We start from the raw sequence: 21,715 nt of genomic DNA, 5'->3' as shown, positions 1-21,715 counted from the left end.
ACTGTTACATTGTTCTACAGTTTTGCATTAAATTGTAAATAATTAATCACAATTCAATTATAATTGTCATTTTTTATAGAATTTTCATGGCAATTACAACTACAAAGTCAACTATCTAAACTAAATTACAATGTAATTATGATTACGACAGCAACAGATTTTTAAAATTACAAATTTAATTATGCCATAATTGTAATTAATTAACCATTATGCAATTACAATTACAATTGACCCCAACCCTGATTTATAGCTGCTTTTACCTGAGCTGGATTAGTTTAAACTGTGAGTGATATTGATGAGAATAAGCAGATATTTATTATTAAAAAAATCCCGTCTTTATGCAACAATCCCATCAATAAATGAAGCAATGACTGCATTTATTGGCACTTGTTTATATTCTCTGAAAGTGAAAAATGTTATACACAAAGGAAAGCGTCTCGTCACTCCTGGAAGCGTCCTTAAAAATGCTCAGTGGACATCCTTCATATCATGTTCACAGAAGAAACTCCACGAGTGTCTGAATGCCTACGTTTTTAAATCAGCGGCGCTCAGAGGCCCCTGGGGGACAAACACTGGTTGACCACCTCCAGCAGAGAGGAGTTCTCCAACGCCGCTGCCACTCTCTCTTTGTCCGCCAGCTGCTTGTTCACTGTACACAGAAACAGGCTAATTTATACATATATATATATATATATATACATATATATATTGAACATCTATCTATAAAGCACAAAAGGTCTGCGTGTGTGTGTGTGGAGCGAATATCTCCCCGACGTGGCATCTGTTCGACCTGAAACTTTGTCCACACACGCATTTCAACCACCTGTGACGGGGAATGTGCATGTGCGCAGCTGATGCACGTGTGTGTGTGTGTGTGTGTGTGTGTGTGTGTGTGTGTGTGTGTGTGTGTGTGTGTGTGTGTGAGAGAACCCACGGAGGAGATGGAAAGAGTCCCACACAGCAACAGGAGGACAGGAAGCAAGTCTTACACGCATGCACGCACACACACACGCACTACTTAGAAATGAAAATATACTAAATGAGTAAAACAAAACAAAGAACTAAACAATATTTATACAAAAAGTACACAAAACGACAACAGAAAGGCACACAAATACACAAAATGACTCCAAAAAACATATATTACAGAAAAATACAACAAGAGGAACCAAAAGCAGCACAAGTTGTCATTTTGACCGAAAAAGCTGCTAAAAGATCTAAAAATCAGGCTGAATGCTTCAGTCCAATAGAAAACAATAGGATGTTTACAGGCAGTGGGGCCGTGTGACATCATCGATCACGTGATTTCAAGATGGAGGAACAAAAATGCTGCATAATGCATTGAGTTAGGCATGGATCTACTGATAAGGACATTTAAAAGATTTTAAGCCATATTTGTCAAAAAAAAAAGTGGAGGATTCCTTTAAACGCTGAGAAAAGTAAGGCTCGACAGTGTTTTACAGCCTTTTTCTGTTGCACTTGATAAAGTAAAGATGGCATTTCATCTTTTTTGTCTTAACATTGTCTAGAATAGTTCAAGGACCAATCAATGAAAAGCCTAAATTTCATTAAACATGATGGGTGAATAAATCCTGAGTGCTGTTTGCTACCTGCTTCCTCTGAGGCGTGAGTCCCAGGAGTGATATGAACATCAATCTGTGTGAAAGACAAACACAACAACCACTAGATCGATTAATCCATTCATAATCACATGATTCAGCTACATAGATCTGTGCTCGGCAAGTTGGCCTTCCTCATGACATCAATTGATCTAAAATCGTTTATAAAAGGTAATCAATTGATGATATCGATACAAGAAAATGACTCATTGGATTAAAGCACAGCAGACTCCTCGTGGCTTCACCTACTTTGAATTGCTGTAGCAGTGAAAAATGAGCAAAAAGACAACAGAAATATACACAATGACTCCAAAAACACACAAAGACAGAAAAATAGGCAAAAGAACAACAAAAAAAAGACAAAACCACAACAAAAAAAACACTAAATTACAAAACAAATGGACAAAATGACTCCAAAAACACACAAAATTACAATAAAATCCATAAAATGGATTGAGAAATGTAAAAGATGAGAAAATAAAATACACAAAAGAACAAAACAATTACAAATGGACACAAAATGACATAAAAATAAGCAAAAGGACAACAAAAAATATACAAAACGGCACCAAAAACACACAAAAAATCAGAAAAATAGGCAAAAGGACAACAAAAAATGAACAAAACGACTTTAAAAACACAAAACAATGACAAAAGGACAGAGAAATATACAAAATTATTATTGTGACTCCACCTACTTTGAATCGCTGAGGCAGGGAACGCAGGAGCTTGACTTTGATGGACAGACCGATGAGTGTGGCCATGCTGCAGTGAGGGATTGTGGGAGTGAACTCCACCCCCACCGTGCTGCCCACGTCATCCACCTGAGCGGGGGCAGAACAGAGAGGGTTACACGGAGGGAGGGGGGGTAGTACGGAGAGTGTGGGGGCTTGTTTGTGCTACATCGCACCTGAACCCGGACCTGTTCCACCACATTGAGCTCCTCTAGAGACAGAGGATGCTCCGGGTCATTGATGGATCTGATCAGATGTGTCAGCAGTTAAAGAAGGTCACATTCAGCCCAACTTTACATCACTGAGATGTGATAAATGTCAAGATCTGGATCCTAGAACCTTTATCAGTGTTACACACACACTGAGACGCCTCCATGGACAGTGCGTACCTGCACGGCACGCTCACGTCATACTTCAGAACCTTCAGGGTCACATTCAGTTCATACCCCAAGCCAGACATTGGCTAACTGGCAGCAGCCCTCAGTCTAATTTGATGCGGCCCCCAATGTAAATGCACAAAATGACAGAAAATTAAGCAAAAGGACAATAGAAAATACATTAAACTGGTCCAAAAACACATAAAACACCAAAAAGATAAAAGAGAAAAATGTAAGAGACAACAGAAATACACAAAAGAACTCTAAACCAGACATGGACAACTGGCAACCTGCCACATGCAGCGGCCCTCAGTTTAATTTCATGTGGCCCCAAAAGTAAATGCAAAAAATGACAGAAAAATAAGCAAAACAAATGAACCCAAAAACACAAAATTACAACATCAACAACAAAAAAATCACAAAAAGAGAATAAAACTACGGAAACGTAGAGCTGACACAGGTGAAAATATATTTTGGAACACTATATTGTATGTACAATATACTTATATTGTACAAACAATATACTTATATTGTACAAACGTGATATACTGCACAAACAATATAGTATATTGTAAAAACAATATACTTATATTGTAAAAACAATATACTTATATTGTAAAAACAATATACTTATATTGTACAAACAATATAGTATATTGTACAAACATGATATATTGTACAAACAATATACTTATATTGTACAAACATGATATACTGTACAAACAATATAGTATATTGTACAAACAATATAGTATATTGTACAAACATGATATATTGTACAAACAATATAGTATATTGTACAAACGTGATATGATATTGCACAAACAATATACTTATATTGTACAAACGTGATATAATAATGTCTAGATGGTGGCGGTAGTGGATCACGTTTGTACAATATACTATATTGTTCGTAGAATATACTATCATGTTTATCTATAAATACATTTCAGTATCGTTTATTTCTTTTATTTTAGCATACAACTTTACAACCATAAAACAAAAGTTTTATTATTCCGTGTTCTTTTAGTTTAATTTTCTAAGTTTGACCAGTTTTAAGCGTGATTTTAACTCATGTTAAAGAGTAAAAATGGTAGGAACTGTTCTTAAAGGATATCAAAGATCTCTCTGTTGTCGATCGGATCGTGGATTTCTTCGTCTTCGTCGGACGCCGTCAGCAGTCGTTCCACGGACCGCTGAAAAATCACCGGATTAGCATTCTCCAGCTGAGAAACCGAAGACATGTCGGCCGTGTGAATGTCAGCAGTGCAAAAAAATACTTTAAAACGTCCAAAAACAAATCGACACGGGGAAGCGAGTTACAACGAAGGAACTTCCGGGAAGAACGGAAGTCGAAGGAGGACAAAAAGGATCAACGTCCCAATCAACTTTCCGCTCTAAACATAAATTCAAATCCAATTCATGATTAAACAAGATATAATACTTTCCAAAGTTATCACTGAATTAAGACAGCTTTAATATTAATGTTGCTGAAAATTTTAACCCTAAATGTAGCAATAAATTCAAAAGAAATACTTTTTTTTGAGTTCCTGTTCCACTAAAACTCTGCCAAAAAATATTACGTCCTCAAAGACTTTAAAACTGACAAAATGAATAAGATACGATGCAAATACTTAATTTATTCAGTTTTGCCCAAAGTCAAAGAAATACATTTTAAGATAATTAATGATGTTTACGGTAAACATAATAAATAATCTTAAACAGTTTACCCTACAAAAGTATTATTGAGACAGAGATTTACGTTGGATGTTGGTTACTGTGTATTTTGAGGATTTGAATCATCTTTTCTTTTTGTGCGACATAATGCAGAGTTTTTGGAGCAATGTCTAGAATTGGTTTCAATCTTAAGGGATTAATATGAAATTTCCCTTGTTTGTGAATGATAAGATGATTGATTTTTGTGTGAATAACATTGTTGTTTGATTTTAAGTACATTGTTTAGAACCTTGTTTGTTTGTTTTGGTTTTTTTTGTCTTTCAACTTTGTCAATAATCTGTATTAATGTGAAAGGTGCCTTTTTTGTTTGTATCTGTACTTGTTCAATAAAATTTCAAACAAAATAAAATGTAACTTTATTTATATAGTGCTTTTCATTTATAACCCTAAGCCAAACCCTATATGAAATATAATACAAAGTGAGTTCCATTATTAAATCTTTTTGTAATAAATCTTCCCATGGTTCCCTTGCATACAGTAAACATCTCATGTATAAACTTAAAAAGGAAGACTGCACAATTGGAACTTCATTTCTTTTCCACAAAGACATCTGTATAAAATAAAAAAGTTTATCAAAATGTACAATTCTTTTTTCTTTTTGAAATAAAATAAATACATTCTCAGGCTCTAAGTATGGATACATTTATGAACTTTAAATCTGAGAAAATAACCTCAGTCAGTGGGAGCCAATGCTGTTTTGGCTCCGTGTATCACGTTAAATCTGATTGGTCGGCTATGGTGTGATGCATTTAAATGTTGTCTGGGGGGTATTTCGTCAAAGTGTTCTCAGTAGTGCCAGGCTTATGGTTTAAACCTGGTTCAGCTAAGCCGTATGTGACCATGCTGGATTTTACTATTTCATCAAACTCTTCTCAGCTTGAAGCTCCCCAGCTGAGCCAAGCCAGCAGACAGTGTTTAGCTTAATCCTACCAAAAGCTTCAAAACGCGTCGCGCAGCAGGCGCGGGACGCACAGCGGGACCTCCGACGCTCCCTAGAAGCGCGTCCACCTTATATTGTGTCACAGACAGCTTAGCTGAACCAGGTTTAAACCATAAGCCTGGCTCTACTGAAAACACTTTGATGAAATACCCCACTTGTCATTTCATTTTTTTGTAGTTTCACAATGTGCATTGATTGTTTTAAAACAAAACAAACAGTAATTTACTCGTTAACGGTTGGGTGTAGAAATGTAACGAATGACTTCACTTCTTTTAAAATGTACTTACAGTAAGTACAAGTAAAATGACTGATTTAGAAAGTACAAGTACCCATAAAAGCAACTCAATTATAGTAACGTGAGTACTTGTAATCCATTACTTTCACCTCTGTGTACAAATGTACTTCATATATATTCTGTTTTTATTGTGTATTACACTGTTTATCTGCTGCTGCTCAGACAAAAAAGGTTATCTTATCTTATGTTGACACGTGTTTACCTTTTTTTAAGTGCCAAAAAGCAACAACCAGCAAGAAGTTTGAAGACCTTTTGTGTTGTTTATTAATATGTTCCACAGAAAAGAAAGAAACTATTTTAAAAACATAGGATTGGGAGTTTTATCATCAAATTACAATCAATGAGAGCAAAACATTCATTCTTAACATGAGCTTTACCACTTTTTTACAGTTGTTCCAAAGACACGGGATCATCACAATAATGCAGTAACATGATGAAGGTTTTTCCACTCAAAAAGTAGAGAAAAATGTCATTTTAGGTGCAGTAGTACACGTTGGGTAGACAGTAATTCACACATCCCTCCTCCAGGGCTCTAAAGACGACCCTTCATCACTGAGGCTCACTTTCATCACACATTCTTTGCTGTAACAGAGGACTTACTGTATGACTGTACCAGTCAGAAACTCAGGAAACCCCAGTTTAACCAGTCAGGCTGAGGAGTGAAGGGCAGATTTTACTGTGATAAAATAAACAATGAACTCGTCTTATCTTCTGTACCTACCGACGTGTTTAAAAGCCAGATTTAGTGACGTCTTTCTCGTATTGCAGAGGATATACATTTACAGATAACGGTTTGAATTCACTAAACATTTGAAATATATCAAAGGACACAATCAACCAATAAAAGAGTCCAATTTCTATCCTGGGCCAATGAGTGAGCAGCATTGTTGATACGAGAATGCATGAATTGCTGCAAAGATATTACATTTTAAATGCTTATCCAGAGCGGAGGTTCTCAATATGTGGGTCACGAACTTGTGACATGGCAAAAATGATGATTATTTTCATCAATATTGTAATCACATTTATCAATCATGAGGGAAAAATCTTTTTATTGCACTACTTTTAAACAAACAATATGTTTATAGTTCACCCTAACCCTAACCCTAACTGAACACACTATTGCAGAGTGCAGAGCCTGTTTTTAATGTAAATACTGCTGACGATAAGATTAATTTAAAGTTAAAACCAAAATCGTGATCACTATTAAAATTCGATCAATTGTGCAGCCCTAACATGCACGTTAATGGGTTAGTTTTATGCAAAGTGACACATTTTAAATGCTCTCGTAAACGTTTTATGTGAACATGCATCTGTACCTTTATTTTGAAGGAATTTTCACTGATAGTGTATCCATTTTCATGTGAAATGAAATTACCTTTCCTCTTGTTGTTCTGCACCATCTTCTTCCGTGGAAATCCTACTTCCCATTAGGGCTGGGCGATATGGACCAAAACTCATATCTCAATATTTTTTTCTCAAAATGGCAAAAACTGTTAAAAAAAAATTTGTGATAATTTTACCATAATATCTTACCAGAAAGACAATTCAGGGTTAGATTTACTAATGCAAAATGCATTAGGCTCCTTTATCAAAAAACAGCTGCACAAAATGTGACACTTGGCTTTTTCTTCTATAAGGGACAGCACGTGTGAGTGAGCTCTTTAGTGTGGCTTGTTTAGGGTTAGAACACGCGATACTGTAATTTTCTACATCGCTAAAATAGAAAACTCAATATATCATCAAAAGATGGCGCTACAGCAAGCTTTTAAAGTTCAACATTTTATAAAATTCCAAACAAATCAACCATATGTGATAGAGATTGGCAACTTTCACCAAACTGTAGCCCCAGTACGGAGGAAACTTTGGAGAAATTAAGCTTATTACAAATTATTATTAACCTTTATTAAACCTAAATATAGGTATACAACCTAAATTGAGCTATACAGTGTATTAATATGACTGAACAGTGACGTTAACACATACTTGCTAAAAAAAATTCTATTTTCATTTTTTAAAAATGACAATTTTGGAGTCATTGTAGACGATTTCTGGAAAATATTAGAATTTTATCTCAAAAAAAAAATTTAAAAAAAATTCTGCTTTCAATCTATCAATCTGAGTTAATGCAAGAATGTTAAAAACATCTCAATGTAATTTATATAAATATATATATATCAGATTGTTTTCTTTACGATTACATTTTTCAGAGCTGTTTAAAATTTGCCTTTAAACGTTAACAGCTGCGGTCTTGTTTTGCTTAAAATGACCCTGACCATTGCTGCGCAGAAGCTATAATTCTTTTTAATTTTGTATATTTTGAGTCATTTTGTGTTTCTTTGTTGTGAGTTTGTGGATTATTCTGTCATTTTGTGGTTATTTTGTGTGTTTTCTCAGTTCTTTTGTGGATTTTATTGGTTGTTATATTTCTTCCAACTTCTTCCAAATGACAATTTTTGGAAGATTTTTTAAACCAAGCTTCAAATGTTGCCCATCTCTGATGTTTCCACTATAATGATAGTCACTAAATCAGGCTTTTGTGTGAAGAAATGTCTGGAAAAGACTGTTTCACATTCCCACAGTCTGAACAACGGTCGTCCCAAACATTCACAAACGCGCCGTAGACGTGGTTGATGTCATCTTTTAATGAACACAACAATGACAAAAGGTCAGCTTCAAAGTAAAAGAAGAACACATTGGACTGGTTTGTGTGTTAATTAATACTGAGGTCGATTGGCTGCGTAATCCACTGCTAACGTCAACAGATCTAAACCCTGATGTGGAAAAACGTTAAAACCGTGAAAAAAGGTGAGATTACTGTAGATTAACCCTCTTATAGTGAGAGGAAACTGCTTGAGATTCCCTGATGTCAGTAAACCACTGGAGAAAAATGAAAGATGTTTAAGAGCCACTGGTGGTCGTGCAAAGGTAAAAAAAAGATACTAATACTGGACTTGGGTACCCCTGACTGTAGAGAATATTCCTGATTAACGTTATGGGGTGCCAAATATAAAAACCTCGTCACTTTTTCATAGCCAACATATTTTGAACATTTAGTAATTTATTTTTTTTTCCTTTTGCGACAGAAATTCATGTAAAACATCATGTTCTATATCATTGCTAAAAATATGTACACAAGGGAAAATAAATCTAAACGTTAAATCTAAATGTTGAATGTAAATCTAATTATTCAATCTAAATGCAAAATTTATTCCTAAATGTTATATCTAAATGTTGAAAAAAAATCAAAATGTTAAAATTAATATCTTAATGTTAAATCTAAATATAAACGTTAAATCTGAATCCAAATATTAAATCCAAATGTTAAATTTAAATATAAGCGTTGAATCTGAATCTAAATGTAAACATTAAATCTAAGTGTTAGATCAGTCAGCAAGTGTAAAGCTAAATGTTTAGAAATTAAGCAAAGTGGGCAGATCAGCACTGGTCAATCACAAGGCCCCGCCCACACCACCGACTACGGCTCAGTTGCGGGATCGCTCCTAACTGACAAACTTGAAAGAGCGGTAATGACTGGTGTACGGGCTGCACATCATTTACATTTAGATCTATATTTAACATTTAGATTAAACATTTACTTTTTTATGTTTATACATTTTTAACAATGAAATAGAATATGCCGTATTGTCTCAAATGAAAGAAAAATTAGTAAAATGTTCAAAATATGTCAGCCATGAAACAGTGTCCAAGTTTTTACGTTTGGCACATATAACATCGCATTAGATTAATACCGATTATTAACGCTTTATTCACAAATAAAATTATAACAACAAATAAAACAAAACCAAAACAGGGAAGCATAAATAACCTATAAAAGTTGCAGTCTGCAATGTTAGAAAGCTTGCGAGATTTGAGCTAGCGAGACCTCTTTTAAGCTCCACCCCCTCCCATCAGAACAAATGGCAGGGATTGGTCAAAGTTCTTACAGGATTTCAGATGCTGCAAAAGTCGGATTCTGTCCGTTCCTTTTTCTGAAAACATAAAAGTATTAAGACTTCATTATCATTATCAATCCGTTTCATCCAAAGCCTGATCCAAGCAGCATCACACAGACGGCACCTCAAAATCTAATACTGTCAAACGAGAGTAGCAGTGTTTTGTGATAAAATGCTCCTGATGCAGATTTATTATTTATTTTCTACTTGTGTAAAGAAAAGCCATGATTATAAACTCTGAGTGAAACAAAACGCTGATGTGGAATGATTCAGGAAAATAAAATGGATTAAATGCTATAACAGGCCAAGAGTTTGATACACGGAATTATATTCACCAAAATAAACCTGTTTCATCCCTAATTTATTTAGTTAATATTCGAAATGGCCCCTAAATGCTTGATTTTTTTAGTCCTTTTATTTGATAAAAACAACAAACAAAGACAAATGCTGCTAGGTGCAGACGTGGAATGATTCAGGACACTTTCAAACTAAAAGAAAATAGAGCGGAAAATAATGCCAGAGTCAGGCTGAATTTAACACGTGCTCATATTCACCAAAGTAAACTCATTAGATCCCACATTTAATAAAGGAAAAATTAGAAATAGCACCTAAATAAATACCAAAGAGTGTCAAACAACGAGAGAGAGGAGTGTAAAAACCCACCCCAGATTAAAAGTGAGAAGTCCTCAGACACACGGAATGTGGAATGACTCAGGAAACTTTCAAAATAAATCAAAACTTTACAACATCGTTTATAAATAATGACCAGCGGCCCATCAAAGTCAGAAAACGTGACTGTGCGTCGCTATGACAATCATCTATCCTACTGTGACATCACCACCGTACATTCTTCAGACCTCCACCAGAATCACATTCCTGCCGAACATCCGATTGGAACTTTTGGAAAAAGAAAAAATGAGTTCGAAATCTGACTTTTGCTACGCCCCGCCAAAATAAAAGCGCTAAATGCAGCCTTGTGTCAAAATCTGCACATTTGCTGCCCTGCTAGGATTACTGACGACAATACAGGACGCCGACGTCATCAGCGTGTTGTAATCTGCGCTTTTTAGGGTATGTAGGTTGGTGAGGGTGCAGCAGGGTGTTTCCATGGCAACAGAAATAGTTTTTTTTCCCCCAAATAAAAGCAACAAAACAGAGCTTTATGAAGCAGTAAAAACTGAATTATTTAGCTAAAATGAAGCGTCGGCCTCAGATTAAGAATCTAATCGCGTTCCTTTCCGTCTCTAATTTACCATCATTTTCAATGTTAATCCCCAGATAATAAGGTTTAGTCTAAATTTGGAGTCACAATTTAAAGGTTTCCACTCATATTTAACAGTTTTTCAGCTCCCAAAGGATTCTATGATAAAGTTTCATTTATTCAAACAACTTTTTTATTTTAAAGGAAATTTACTTTGATCTCCTGACATTAATTAAACCTTAACATATTATTAAAAAAAGACAAAATGAACTTGGTGGAATTTTTTCCCAAAGGATTCCCCAGGATTAAGCCCCGCCCCCTGCTTTTAATAAACTAACTGAATGAGAGAAATTAAGCTGTAAAAGTCAAACTTGTCACTGCTGCTCGATGCTTTTCCTTCTCCTGGATGTGCCGCTGCATTGATGATGATGATGATGATAATGATGATGATGATGGGAATGGCAGGTTCGTGTGTCCGTCTGTTTCCGTGCGAGACGTTAACCCAGCTTGGTGATCTGTAGATCCCCTTGTATCCGTACCGTGTCGATGGCAGACAAACATTTTACTTTGTGATAAAAGTCAAAGAGCTGGTGTCCGTCCACGAAAATGCGGAAACGCTGATGCTCGCAGTGGATCTCAATCTGCAGGGGAAAAAAAAATCTCATTATAACAACATTTGTTCATTTTAGTTTGGATTTTTAATTTTAAATCTTAGATCACACAAATGACCAAAAGACAGAGACATTCCATCGGCTGGAAGATACATCATTTACAACCTCTCATAGATTTAGTAAATGCAGAGAAAGGTGTGGTCTGACTGGCTTTAATGTATTTTATAGCTCAAACATGGTCACAACTGGTGACACAATAAAACAAACACACTACAAGACAACGTACAATACACTAATTGACGTCTAAAGACAACAAAAACACACAAATGAAACAAAAACATACAAAATGACAACAAAAGATACACAAGGACAACAACACAGAAAATGCACAAAAGCAGTTCATAAAACAACAATCACCAAGAGTCTATGTTATGAATCTAGATTGGATTAATCTACGTTAGCTGGCTTCAAATATCCAAACATTCCCTGTCAGACAGGAGTCGATCACAACACGCTAATTACAGCCTCGCTATGTGCGCATGAAAGGGGTGGAGACTGCAGCGTCTGACCAATCAGTGGAGAGAACTGGCAGACTGAGTGTCTTTACAATGAATGGAGGAACAAATATAATGAATATAAATTAATAATGACAGTGAAGAGTAACAGTGAATTAGTGCAGCACAGCAGGAGGCGGAGCTTTGATACTCGTTCAGATCTGATCCACTTCATAACTTGGTCCTGACCAGGTTACTGAAGTTTAAAATGATGAATAATTAAAATCCATACTTCAGACCAAAAACAACCTTGTTATGACAGAAATGGCAGGAATGAGAGAACTCAGGAAGGAAGTTGCTGACACTGTTGATGTGCAACAGCGTGAGATTATTTATGACATTAATCCATTGGATGATAAACAGACAGCGCTCTGCAGTTAAACTTTATTACAGCACACACGTGTTTCTATTCATGTAGACCTCTATCACACACACTGGGATGAGAGCACACTGTGCATGTTCCTGCTGATAATGTCAGCCCCAGTGTATGATTGAATGATTTCACCCATCCGTGCATATGATCCACACACAGGCTTCATCAGCTGACTGTAGATCAGTCCATTAGATATAAATCTATATCTTTCCTAAATTATGTCATCGGTAAATGAAAGGATTGCATTTATAATTAATAATCTTCTTCATAAACTCAGCTGCCAGATCTGCACCAACCAGGACAATCTAACAATGGGCAGGTCATTTTTCAAGAAATCTGATTGGCCAGGAGGCGGGGCTTTAGGACTCGCTAAGATCCAAGCCAGAGCAAAACCTCCAATGAGCTTTGTAAGACAGCACACACTGATTAAATCCCGGAAGTTAGCGTGATAAGAGGTCATCTAGTTTCGTAGCACACCCCCAAAAAATTAACCCAAGAACACACAAACGTTATTTCCTGTATCAAAGCTTTGATTGGTCATTATTCAATCATGTGACCCTCAGATTAGATATAATCACAAGTTTGTTATTAAAGTTCGCTGATATAATCTTTCATGTAATTTGTTAGAGCTTGGTTTGTTAAGTAGATTTTTTGCTGTCGTTTTGAGCTTTCTGACAGTTTGTGTGTTTTTGAAGTCATTTTAAGTTTTCATTCCCTGGTTGTGATTTACTTTTGTATTAATTTTGTCATATTTTTAGGACTGTTTGTATTTTAAGTGATATTTTGGGAATTTTGGGCAATATTTTGTGTAGTTTAAGTGATTGTGTACTTTAGGCAATATTTTGTGTATTTCAGATGATATTTTGTATTTTAGGTAATATTTTAGATGATATTTTGTGTATTTTGGTGATATTTTGTAATTTAGGCATTAGTTTGTGTATTTTAGATGATATTTTGTGTATTTCAAGTGATATATTGTGTATTTTGAGATATATTTTGTGTATTTATGTGATATTTTATGTATTTTGGAGATATTTTGTGTATTTTGGGAGATATTTTGTGTATTTTGGGAGATGTTTTGTGTATTTTTGTTGATATGTTGTGTATTTGCATTGTTTTGTGTGTTTTTGTGTTCCTAAAATGACATTTTTATTCTCTTTCGAGTAAAAATAATAAATAAAATACTTCCCTCTCTAACATGATTATATTATGCTTAAAAACGTCTATTATTTCAGCTTCAAACTGCATCATCATCATCGTTTTTCCGTGGTTCGGTTCACAGCTTGGAAACGAGGGCGGATTTTAGGTCCTGGAGCCGCACTAGTTGAGAACCACTGTTCTAGTGCAAATATTGAGTATTTTTCAGACTTTGAGAGAAGTAATGGTTATATGTTATATAACAGGAAATGCTCTCCAGGCTTACACATGGTATCTTTCCCACGCAGAGTGTGGTCTGCTTTGTGCACAAAGGGAAGCTTCAGAGCTGCTCAACATATGCAGAGATGACGTGGCGATGAGTCCTGAGGACGCTAATGTTCTGCTCCAGTTATTCTGGATGTGGAGCACACATGGTGTTTGACTAAAAATACACAGAGGTGCGTTTGAAAAAGTGAAAAAAAAAACAACACAAAGAGGTTTGTGTAACTGATTTAAAAACATAAAATATGATCCAAGGCCTATGGATTTTACAGTTTCTGAAAAAAAGTTTAAAAAAACGTCATTTTAAGTACTCCAGCTCTTCGTTACGGTGGTTAGTGTTACCGCTGAGCCACTATATTGGTTGATTTTTTTGTGGCACTTTAATATAGTGTCTATCAGGGTTGGGCTCAATTACATTTTTCAGTTACAATTATTTTTTCAATTATAATTCAATTATGGTTAGAGTAACCTGAATTTTCTCCAATTACAATTGTTTTTCATCCTCAGAAAGTCAATTACATTTGAGTTCTCATATACAATTACTGAGCCTGAAATAAATAACCTAATAACAGTAAACCTTCCTCTTGTGTTAGCTTTCTGTTAGCATCTCTAATGATAACTGGTCCTAAATCAGCTGTAAAATACACTAAAAACAAATATCTATCATCTAATTTATTTCCCATCTATTGATTACCTTGTTAGGTTTCCTAATCAATGAAAATATAGGTTTTAATATATTTGGTGTGGGCGTCTGAGCCCTTTTTGTGTCAGTATAACCCTCAAGTTATTTTATTTTTTCAGATGGTAAAATGAGGGAAAACTTGATACGAAACATATTTGAATAATTAACTACATATGTGTAGAACTGTACATAGAACTGTAACATGGTTCCCCAGTTTTGCCTTAAATTATAATCGACAATTTTCGTGGAATTTTCATGGCAATTACAAAGTAAAATATCTAAACTTAATTAGAATTTAATTACAGTTACGACAGCAACCGATCTTTAAAATTGTAATTACAATTATAATCATGCCATAATTAAAATGAATTATCAATCAATTGTAATTGACCCCAACCCTGGGTTCTATAAAGTATATATCTATAGAGCACTTTTCATATATTAAATGCAGCTCAAAGTGCTTTTACTCATTAACATTTTATTTTTAATTATTTTAAAAGTCTATTTTTTATTTAGTTCTATAATATAACATCATTTATTATGTAATTTAATTATTTCGTAAAAAACAAAAGCCACAAAATGACTCAAAACGACAGAAAAATACACAAATAACAACTAAAGTGCACTCGAGGTAAATAAAATACACAAACATGAAAAGAAGTCACAAAAAGAACATAAACAGGCAAAATGGCTGGAAGACGCATCATTTACAACCTCTCAGAGATTTGGTAAATGTTGAAAAAAGTAGGGGCTGACGGTCTATGAATGAAACAGAAGACACAAGGACAACAACAGGATAGAAAATGACAAAATATACACAAAATTACTTCAAAAATGCACAAAAGGACTTCATAAAACAGCATAATCACAAAACAAATAATCCAACAACACAAAACGACAACAGAAACACAATAAAATTACAACAACAACACAATAGTAGTACTCAGATTGGTCATTGCTCTAATGCTGACATGAACATGTCAACCACATGTGTAGTATACAGGTACATCAATAAACCTCCTTCAAAATAAAAGCGCCAGATTGTTTTTTTTTCCTCTGCGGTTGAAAACTTGGGAGGTTTGCAGACACATTTAATGAGCCAACAGTTGGCCGACGCCAACTACGACACGTGTAGTTACACATGTTGAATGATAAGTAAGCAATGTTAAAACAGCACCAACAGTCTGTCTCATGGACACACATTTATTTATTTATCTGAATAATATCCACTGTTATCTAGGAAGGTTATCACTATTTGCACCATAGTATATAGTCATCATAAAGATATAAATCCTTGTTTTATTCAGATATAAAATGGGTTCAAAGTGACCAAAAATGGTGGAAAAGGTGGTGAAATGGGATTTTAAATTGGTTGGGGGAAAAAAAACAGACATAAAAAGTGGAAAAAAGGGTTCAAAGTGTTAATATTGGAACAATTAGTTTAAACTGGCAAATAATGGGCATGACAAATTGTAAATGTGGTTAAATTGGCAAAAGTAAGCATGAAATCTGGTGAAAAGAGGTTAAAATTGACAATAATGGGTCAACATGTGGAAAAGTGGTAGAAAGGGTTTATAAGTGCTGAAAATATCTTGAAAGTGGGAAAACATTTGCAGAAAAGGCATTGAAATTTGATGGAGAAATGGCAAAAATGCATTAAAAGAGCAAAAATATGGCAAGAAAAAGTGATGAAAGTAGGTTCGAATATGGCAAGTTTGGTGTAGTTGCAGAAAAAGGGTAAAATAAGCAAAAATGGGCTTAAATTGTTCCAAATATTCTTAGTTTCTTGAAGTCATCTGGCGACCCCCTCCTTGTGTCTTCTGACCCCAAATGGGGTCCAGACCCCAAGGTTGAGAACCCCTGCACTAAACAACACAAACATGCAATACTACACTAGTTCCCAAAACAACAAAATTAAAAAATACACAAAAAATTAAAAATAAAATAAACATCTACAAAAAATACACAAAACTGCAAAAATATTGACCAAAACATTTTTCAAAAAAGTTTCTTTAAGACCAAAAGTAGGTTTGTGACTCACTGGAAAGTAGGCCAAGGCCCACTTTTGGGTACTGACCCACATGTTGAAAATCTCTGATTTAGGCTCAAATTTGAGAACAAAATGTAAAATAAAATTTAAAAAAACCCATAATACCCTGAAGGTGAGGCTAAGAAAGTGACTAATGTCAATGATATGTGAGTCTTGGTCAGAGAGTAAACGTGCGGTAAATTAACGCTACTGACTCAACGTTAAATGATCCGCCGACCGCCAACAATGACAGCACAAACAGAAGCAGGGATGCTAAAAACCTCAGTCTTACCCTGAAAGGCTGATCAGGGATGAAGGGAAAGTAGACGGTGGACGCTTCCTCCTCCGTCCATTTCCCAGAGACTCGAGCGCTGCGTACGAACTGGCGGTCGCTGAAGCGAGCGATGAGCTTTAGCGCCACGTCCGACACCTGCGCCTCCTTCTCCTTTTCTGAATCCCGACCGCACGTCAGGCTAACGTCAAATCTGAAACAATCAGCAAACAACATGTGATGAGGCCAACGACTGGCCAAAAATTGTCCTGTATCTTTAAATGATCCAAAAACTACAGCCTCAAAGACATATATAGAATAAATCATTTCTGATATATTGGAGATACTGTATATTGAAGATAACTTTACCTAGTTTAGGTCAAAAGTTTTCAGTGAGTCATGTAATCAAAAATAAAAATGGTGTATTGTGCTTTTGTTTTGAAGGTCACGTGAGGTTTGTGTTGTTTTTCCTGTGTTTTGGAGTCATTTTGTGTATTTTAATGTCATTTGTCATTTTGTTGACCTTTATTTTGTTTCCGATGTAATTTAGTGTATTTTTCTGTCATTTTAGTTGACATTTTGTATGTTTTAGGGTCATTTTTTTTTGTTGTTTTATGTGTTGTTTGTAATTTTGCGTACTTTCCTGTCACTCCGTTGACATTTTGTATGATTTGGGGTCATTTTGTGTATTTTGTTGTCTTTTTCTGTTTTCTCTCTGTCATTTTGTTGACATTTCAATAGTTTATGGTGTCGTTCTGTGTATTTTTTGCTGGCATTTTGTATCGTTTTGTGCTCATTTTGTGTATTTTTTTGTCATTTTGTTAACGTGTCGTATTTTGTTGGAGTAATTTTGTCATTTTGAGTGTTTTTGGTGTCATTTTGTGTGTTGGTGTTGTTTCTCTCTGTGTTTTGGAATCATTTTGTGTATTTTTCTGTCATTTTTTGTTCTTCAATCTTTCAGTGAGTCATGGAACCAAAAAAAGGAAAAAAAAAATAGAGTAATGTGCTTTTATTTTGAAGGGGCATTACTGACTCTGCGTGTGAGTGCGTACGGCACGTGTCAAACTCATGGCCCAGGGGCCATATCCGGCCCCTTGGAGCATCCAATTCGGCCCAAAAGGAGAAAGTAAAAATGAAGGAGAAAACAAATAATTGTGTAAATGAAACTCAACATTATTTGCAGTGACTCACAGTTTTCCCAGTGTTTATATCGAATGATTACAGTAATTTTTTATGTTAAACTGTTGAAAAAAACTCAATTCGTACAAAACCTTCAATTTTCCACAATTTATTACATAACATTTCCCTTTATTAAATAAAAATTGGTCATAAAATCTGGGAAATTTGAAGTGATGATCCTGTTGGGGCTGATATCTGTCACTTATTGCTTAGATATTGTCAGTTTCTAACATATTTTGTATTTTATGTATACGTAGAAATGCAAACTAGGGTTGAAATGTTGAATGTTGAAATGACTTGTTTTCCAGTATAAAATCTGTGGCCCACTTGAGATCAAACTGCTCCACATTTGGCCCCTAAACTAAAATGAGTTTGACACCGCTGGCGTAGGGTGTCCCAATATTATGGAGTGTGCTGAAGCTCCGCCCACTATGGCAATTTGGTTGATTTACACTTTTTTCTTCATGAAATAATTTAGATTATTTTAAAAATGTTAACTTAAAATGTTGCCTTTTTTTTATTACTGATGGTCACTTTAAATTTGGTTCAGCTGTTGTAATATTACATTTCATACAAAAGGAAGAAAAAAGAAACGTAGGCTAATTTATGTGATCAGTTTTAATTACGAATTAAAACATACGCAAATAGTTTCTTTTTGGAAAATCGGTCCCTGTTTTGAGTTTAAAAAAGAATCTGGTCACCCTACGTAGGCATGAAAACAACACACACACGCATGCACACACACCATGTGGGTGGAAAACACCCTGTCACGGCAAATTTGCGGTTGACCTCATTTGGAGACATGATTGATTGCTCTGGTTGAATGATGGAGTCCAACTAACACTTTTGCCCTGACAACCCAAACAGCCTCTTTAATTATTCATGATCCTCCTGCTGCTGAGGAAACGCCCTGTCTATGCATAGCTAAGGAACACGCACGCTAAGTCACTGTCTGTGTCCAAATAGTCCCTCCTATCTCCTTTCCTATCCAGTTTTCCTTAACCCTGTGGATGATGTCACAGGGTTAAGGAAAGGTGTTCAGGGACTTCCTAAAGGAGTTAGGGAAAGGCCATATGAACCTTCCCGACCCCTGAAGTCCTCCGGCGCTGGCCTTTTTACTAATCTCACTCACGGTGAGGCGTTGTTCCAGTGTGGATCACTTATAATCTGATAATATGTCTGCATATCATAATATATGGGTTTTAGATTATTTAAAGTTGTTCAAGACATATTAATGCATTAGTAAATGACATGATCTGCGTCACTTTTCAGTCTTCGTGAGTTTCCATGAACGCTCTGATGAGCGCGTCCCTTTAAATGTGGTCTCCGCAAGAAATTTTGGGTTAGCATTATGTGGTCTCCTTTGGTAAAGGATGCATCAGTGTTTCCTAGGCTAAAGGAGGTTATAAAGGAAGCAATGAACCTCCTTTCCTTAGCTTTTAGAGAATTGGAACGATCCTCATCATGGCCACCACTTAAAGAGTAACACTAAACCCCTACTTTCTGCTGAGCAGCCACTAGGAGGGAAATTTAAAAAATGCCTTGATTAAGGGTGTTACTTCAGTTGCAGTAAGACACGCCCACTCAGTCTGCCCATAGCGCTGTGCTTAGAGACAGATGGTAATGCACACAATAATAATGTGTCTGTACGCACACACACACAGCTGAGATGTGTCACTACAACCACAGGCACACACAATCACGACGTGAAGCTCACACACAGCCTTACAGACACCACTCAGGGGCAAACAGCCCTACTCTCCAACCACCTCACACACACACTGTCTGTAAATACACACATAGCATAGATGTGTCTGTAAATACACACATAGCATAAATGTGTCTGTAAATACACACATAGCATAAATGTGTCTGTAAATACACACATAGCATAGATGTGTCTGTAAATACACACATAGCATAGATGTGTCTGTAAATACACACATAGCATAAATGTGTCTGTAAATACACACAATATAAATGTGTCTGTAAATACACACAATATAAATGTGTCTGTAAATACACACAATATAAATGTGTCTGTAAATACACACACAGTGTCTGTAAATACACACATAGCATAGATGTGTCTGTAAATACACACAATTTGTTGAACGCTCTGATTAATGCATAATCTGCTCTTTATAGACGCACAGAGTAAAAAAACATCAGGAACTCACACAGCAGTGATTGGTTAGTGAGGCTGTCAATCAAACCCTCCTCCCCCCTCTCAGCTTTTATAGGAGGGGCGGGGCCAACAGTGAAAGTTGATGATGCAGGGGAATCCTAAAGAATCCATCTCAGCCAATAGCAAAATTAAAGTGTAATAGCCTTAGTGGCCAGTATATATGACATTTTACAAATAAATATACAAAATTAAAAATACTTTTATTAAAATGTGAAAAGTGGGACTCGGATTAATAAACAGCACTACTTAATACCCCAATACATATTTATTCAGCTGAGAGAAGTGGGTTAGGGAAAAGTGGATAGGAAAGGAGATAGGAGGGACTATATGGACACGCCCACTGTCCCGAGTGTGTGTAGATTTAAATCCACCTGTCGGGCTCCAGATCAATGATTCCCATCACTATGATCTTCTTCCCAGGCCGCATGCCACCCCGGATGCGTCCGCTGAAGGGCACAGTCTGCAACACAAAGCAGGTGATTGGTTGGTGGAGGCTCGTCTGCAGCCAAAACATCAAATCTACTGTTTCTTCTTCTTACCAACACATGGGACAGATCCTCTTTATCAGGTGAGATGAGACCAGGGTTTCCCAGGGAGCCGTTCAGGTGATCCTCCTCCATGTTCTTCAACAACACACACACACACACACACACACGTCATACCACCGCACACACGCACAGTGTCGCTTCTGGCGATGACATGGTGCTACTGCACGAGCTGTCAGGAGAGCCACACGCGCACGCACGCAGGCACTCATGTGTGCGTGTGTGATTTATGTCCCACGCCACCACCCACGAGTTGTGCAGGCGCACATAAGCCTTTTTAATAACGTCGTTAACGCGAAAATGAGCGCAGAAATTATACAGAATATGCGTAAATGCGCACGCGGGGAAAAAACCACGCACGCAGCGCATTCGTGCGTGTCATATTGTCCCACGCCACTACCACGAGTTGTACACGCGCACACACGCCTTTTAGCGTCAGAAACGTGAAATTAGGCGCAGAAATGTATCCAAAGTATGCGTAAATGCGCACGCAGGGAGAAAACCACGAGAGGTGGTGGTGTGGTGGGAAGAAACACACCCACGCGCACACCCGTCACTGTGCACGGGAACCCTCAACGTGAGTTAGCCACGCGCACACGCCTCTAACAATGCCCTGTGATCGCAGAGCTGCCGGAGACACCCACGGGCATCACATTAACGCGCGGACATCACGCACGGAAACACGTCGACCACATTCACAAGAAATAATCCCCCCCTCACGGACCGGACCGGTGTGTGTGCTCGCGCGCTCACCGTCCCGTCGTTCTCCACTGTCTGCACCGCCATCTTGAGCTGAATGCCACAGGACGCTGGTTGTGCGCGTGCGTGTGACGGGGTCCCGGTGCGTGTGCTGACGTGTGCGTTATGAAAATCAGACGAAAGGTTTTAATCTCCGTCTGCTGGAGGAGAGAAGGCTAATAAATCACAGGCGGTGCTTTATATATATATATATATATATATATATATATATATATGTATGTGAGGTTATTTTTGGGAGTTCCGGTT

At 36.5% G+C, this 21,715-nt stretch overlaps 2 protein-coding genes across 2 annotated transcripts; both read right to left on the bottom strand.

Moving 5' to 3' along the window:
* Nucleotides 1-347: 347 nt before the first annotated feature.
* ciao2b (cytosolic iron-sulfur assembly component 2B) lies at nt 348-4,074 on the bottom strand. The gene is made up of 5 exons (XM_028468996.1): nt 3,848-4,074; nt 2,530-2,609; nt 2,318-2,443; nt 1,611-1,656; nt 348-649 (listed from the first exon to the last, which is right to left on the bottom strand). Exons 1-5 carry the CDS (start codon nt 3,972-3,974, stop codon nt 549-551), a joined length of 480 nt encoding a protein of 159 aa, XP_028324797.1. The 5' UTR covers nt 3,975-4,074; the 3' UTR covers nt 348-548.
* Nucleotides 4,075-8,979: 4,905 nt separating this feature from the next.
* lgalslb (lectin, galactoside-binding-like b) lies at nt 8,980-21,524 on the bottom strand. Its single transcript, XM_028469583.1, has 5 exons — nt 21,464-21,524; nt 20,705-20,788; nt 20,537-20,625; nt 16,820-17,012; nt 8,980-11,500 (listed from the first exon to the last, which is right to left on the bottom strand). Exons 1-5 carry the CDS (start codon nt 21,494-21,496, stop codon nt 11,357-11,359), a joined length of 543 nt encoding a protein of 180 aa, XP_028325384.1. The 5' UTR covers nt 21,497-21,524; the 3' UTR covers nt 8,980-11,356.
* Between the last annotated feature and the right edge of the window lie 191 nt (nt 21,525-21,715).

This window comes from Gouania willdenowi, chromosome 15 (genome assembly GCF_900634775.1).
Source record: "Gouania willdenowi chromosome 15, fGouWil2.1, whole genome shotgun sequence".
Taxonomy (NCBI): Eukaryota; Metazoa; Chordata; class Actinopteri; order Blenniiformes; family Gobiesocidae; genus Gouania; species Gouania willdenowi.
This window is presented reverse-complemented; position numbering and strand designations above follow the sequence as displayed.

What these genes read in the sequence shown, in the direction of transcription:
- ciao2b (XM_028468996.1), bottom strand. Translation starts at nt 3,974, where the DNA reads ATGTCTTCGGTTTCTCAGCTGGAGAATGCTAATCCGGTGATTTTTCAG. An exon ending in CGACAACAGAGAGATCTTTG is followed by an intron (nt 2,610 to 3,847) that starts ATATCCTTTAAG and finishes AACTGCTGACAC; the next exon opens with ATCTGATCAGATCCATCAAT. An exon ending in TCACGCCTCAGAGGAAGCAG is followed by an intron (nt 650 to 1,610) that starts GTAGCAAACAGC and finishes TTCTGTGTACAG; the next exon opens with TGAACAAGCAGCTGGCGGAC.
- lgalslb (XM_028469583.1), bottom strand. Translation starts at nt 21,496, where the DNA reads ATGGCGGTGCAGACAGTGGAGAACGACGGGACG. An exon ending in CAGTGGAGAACGACGGGACG is followed by an intron (nt 20,789 to 21,463) that starts GTGAGCGCGCGA and finishes GTGTTGTTGAAG; the next exon opens with AACATGGAGGAGGATCACCT. An exon ending in ATTGATCTGGAGCCCGACAG is followed by an intron (nt 17,013 to 20,536) that starts GTGGATTTAAAT and finishes TGATTGTTTCAG; the next exon opens with ATTTGACGTTAGCCTGACGT.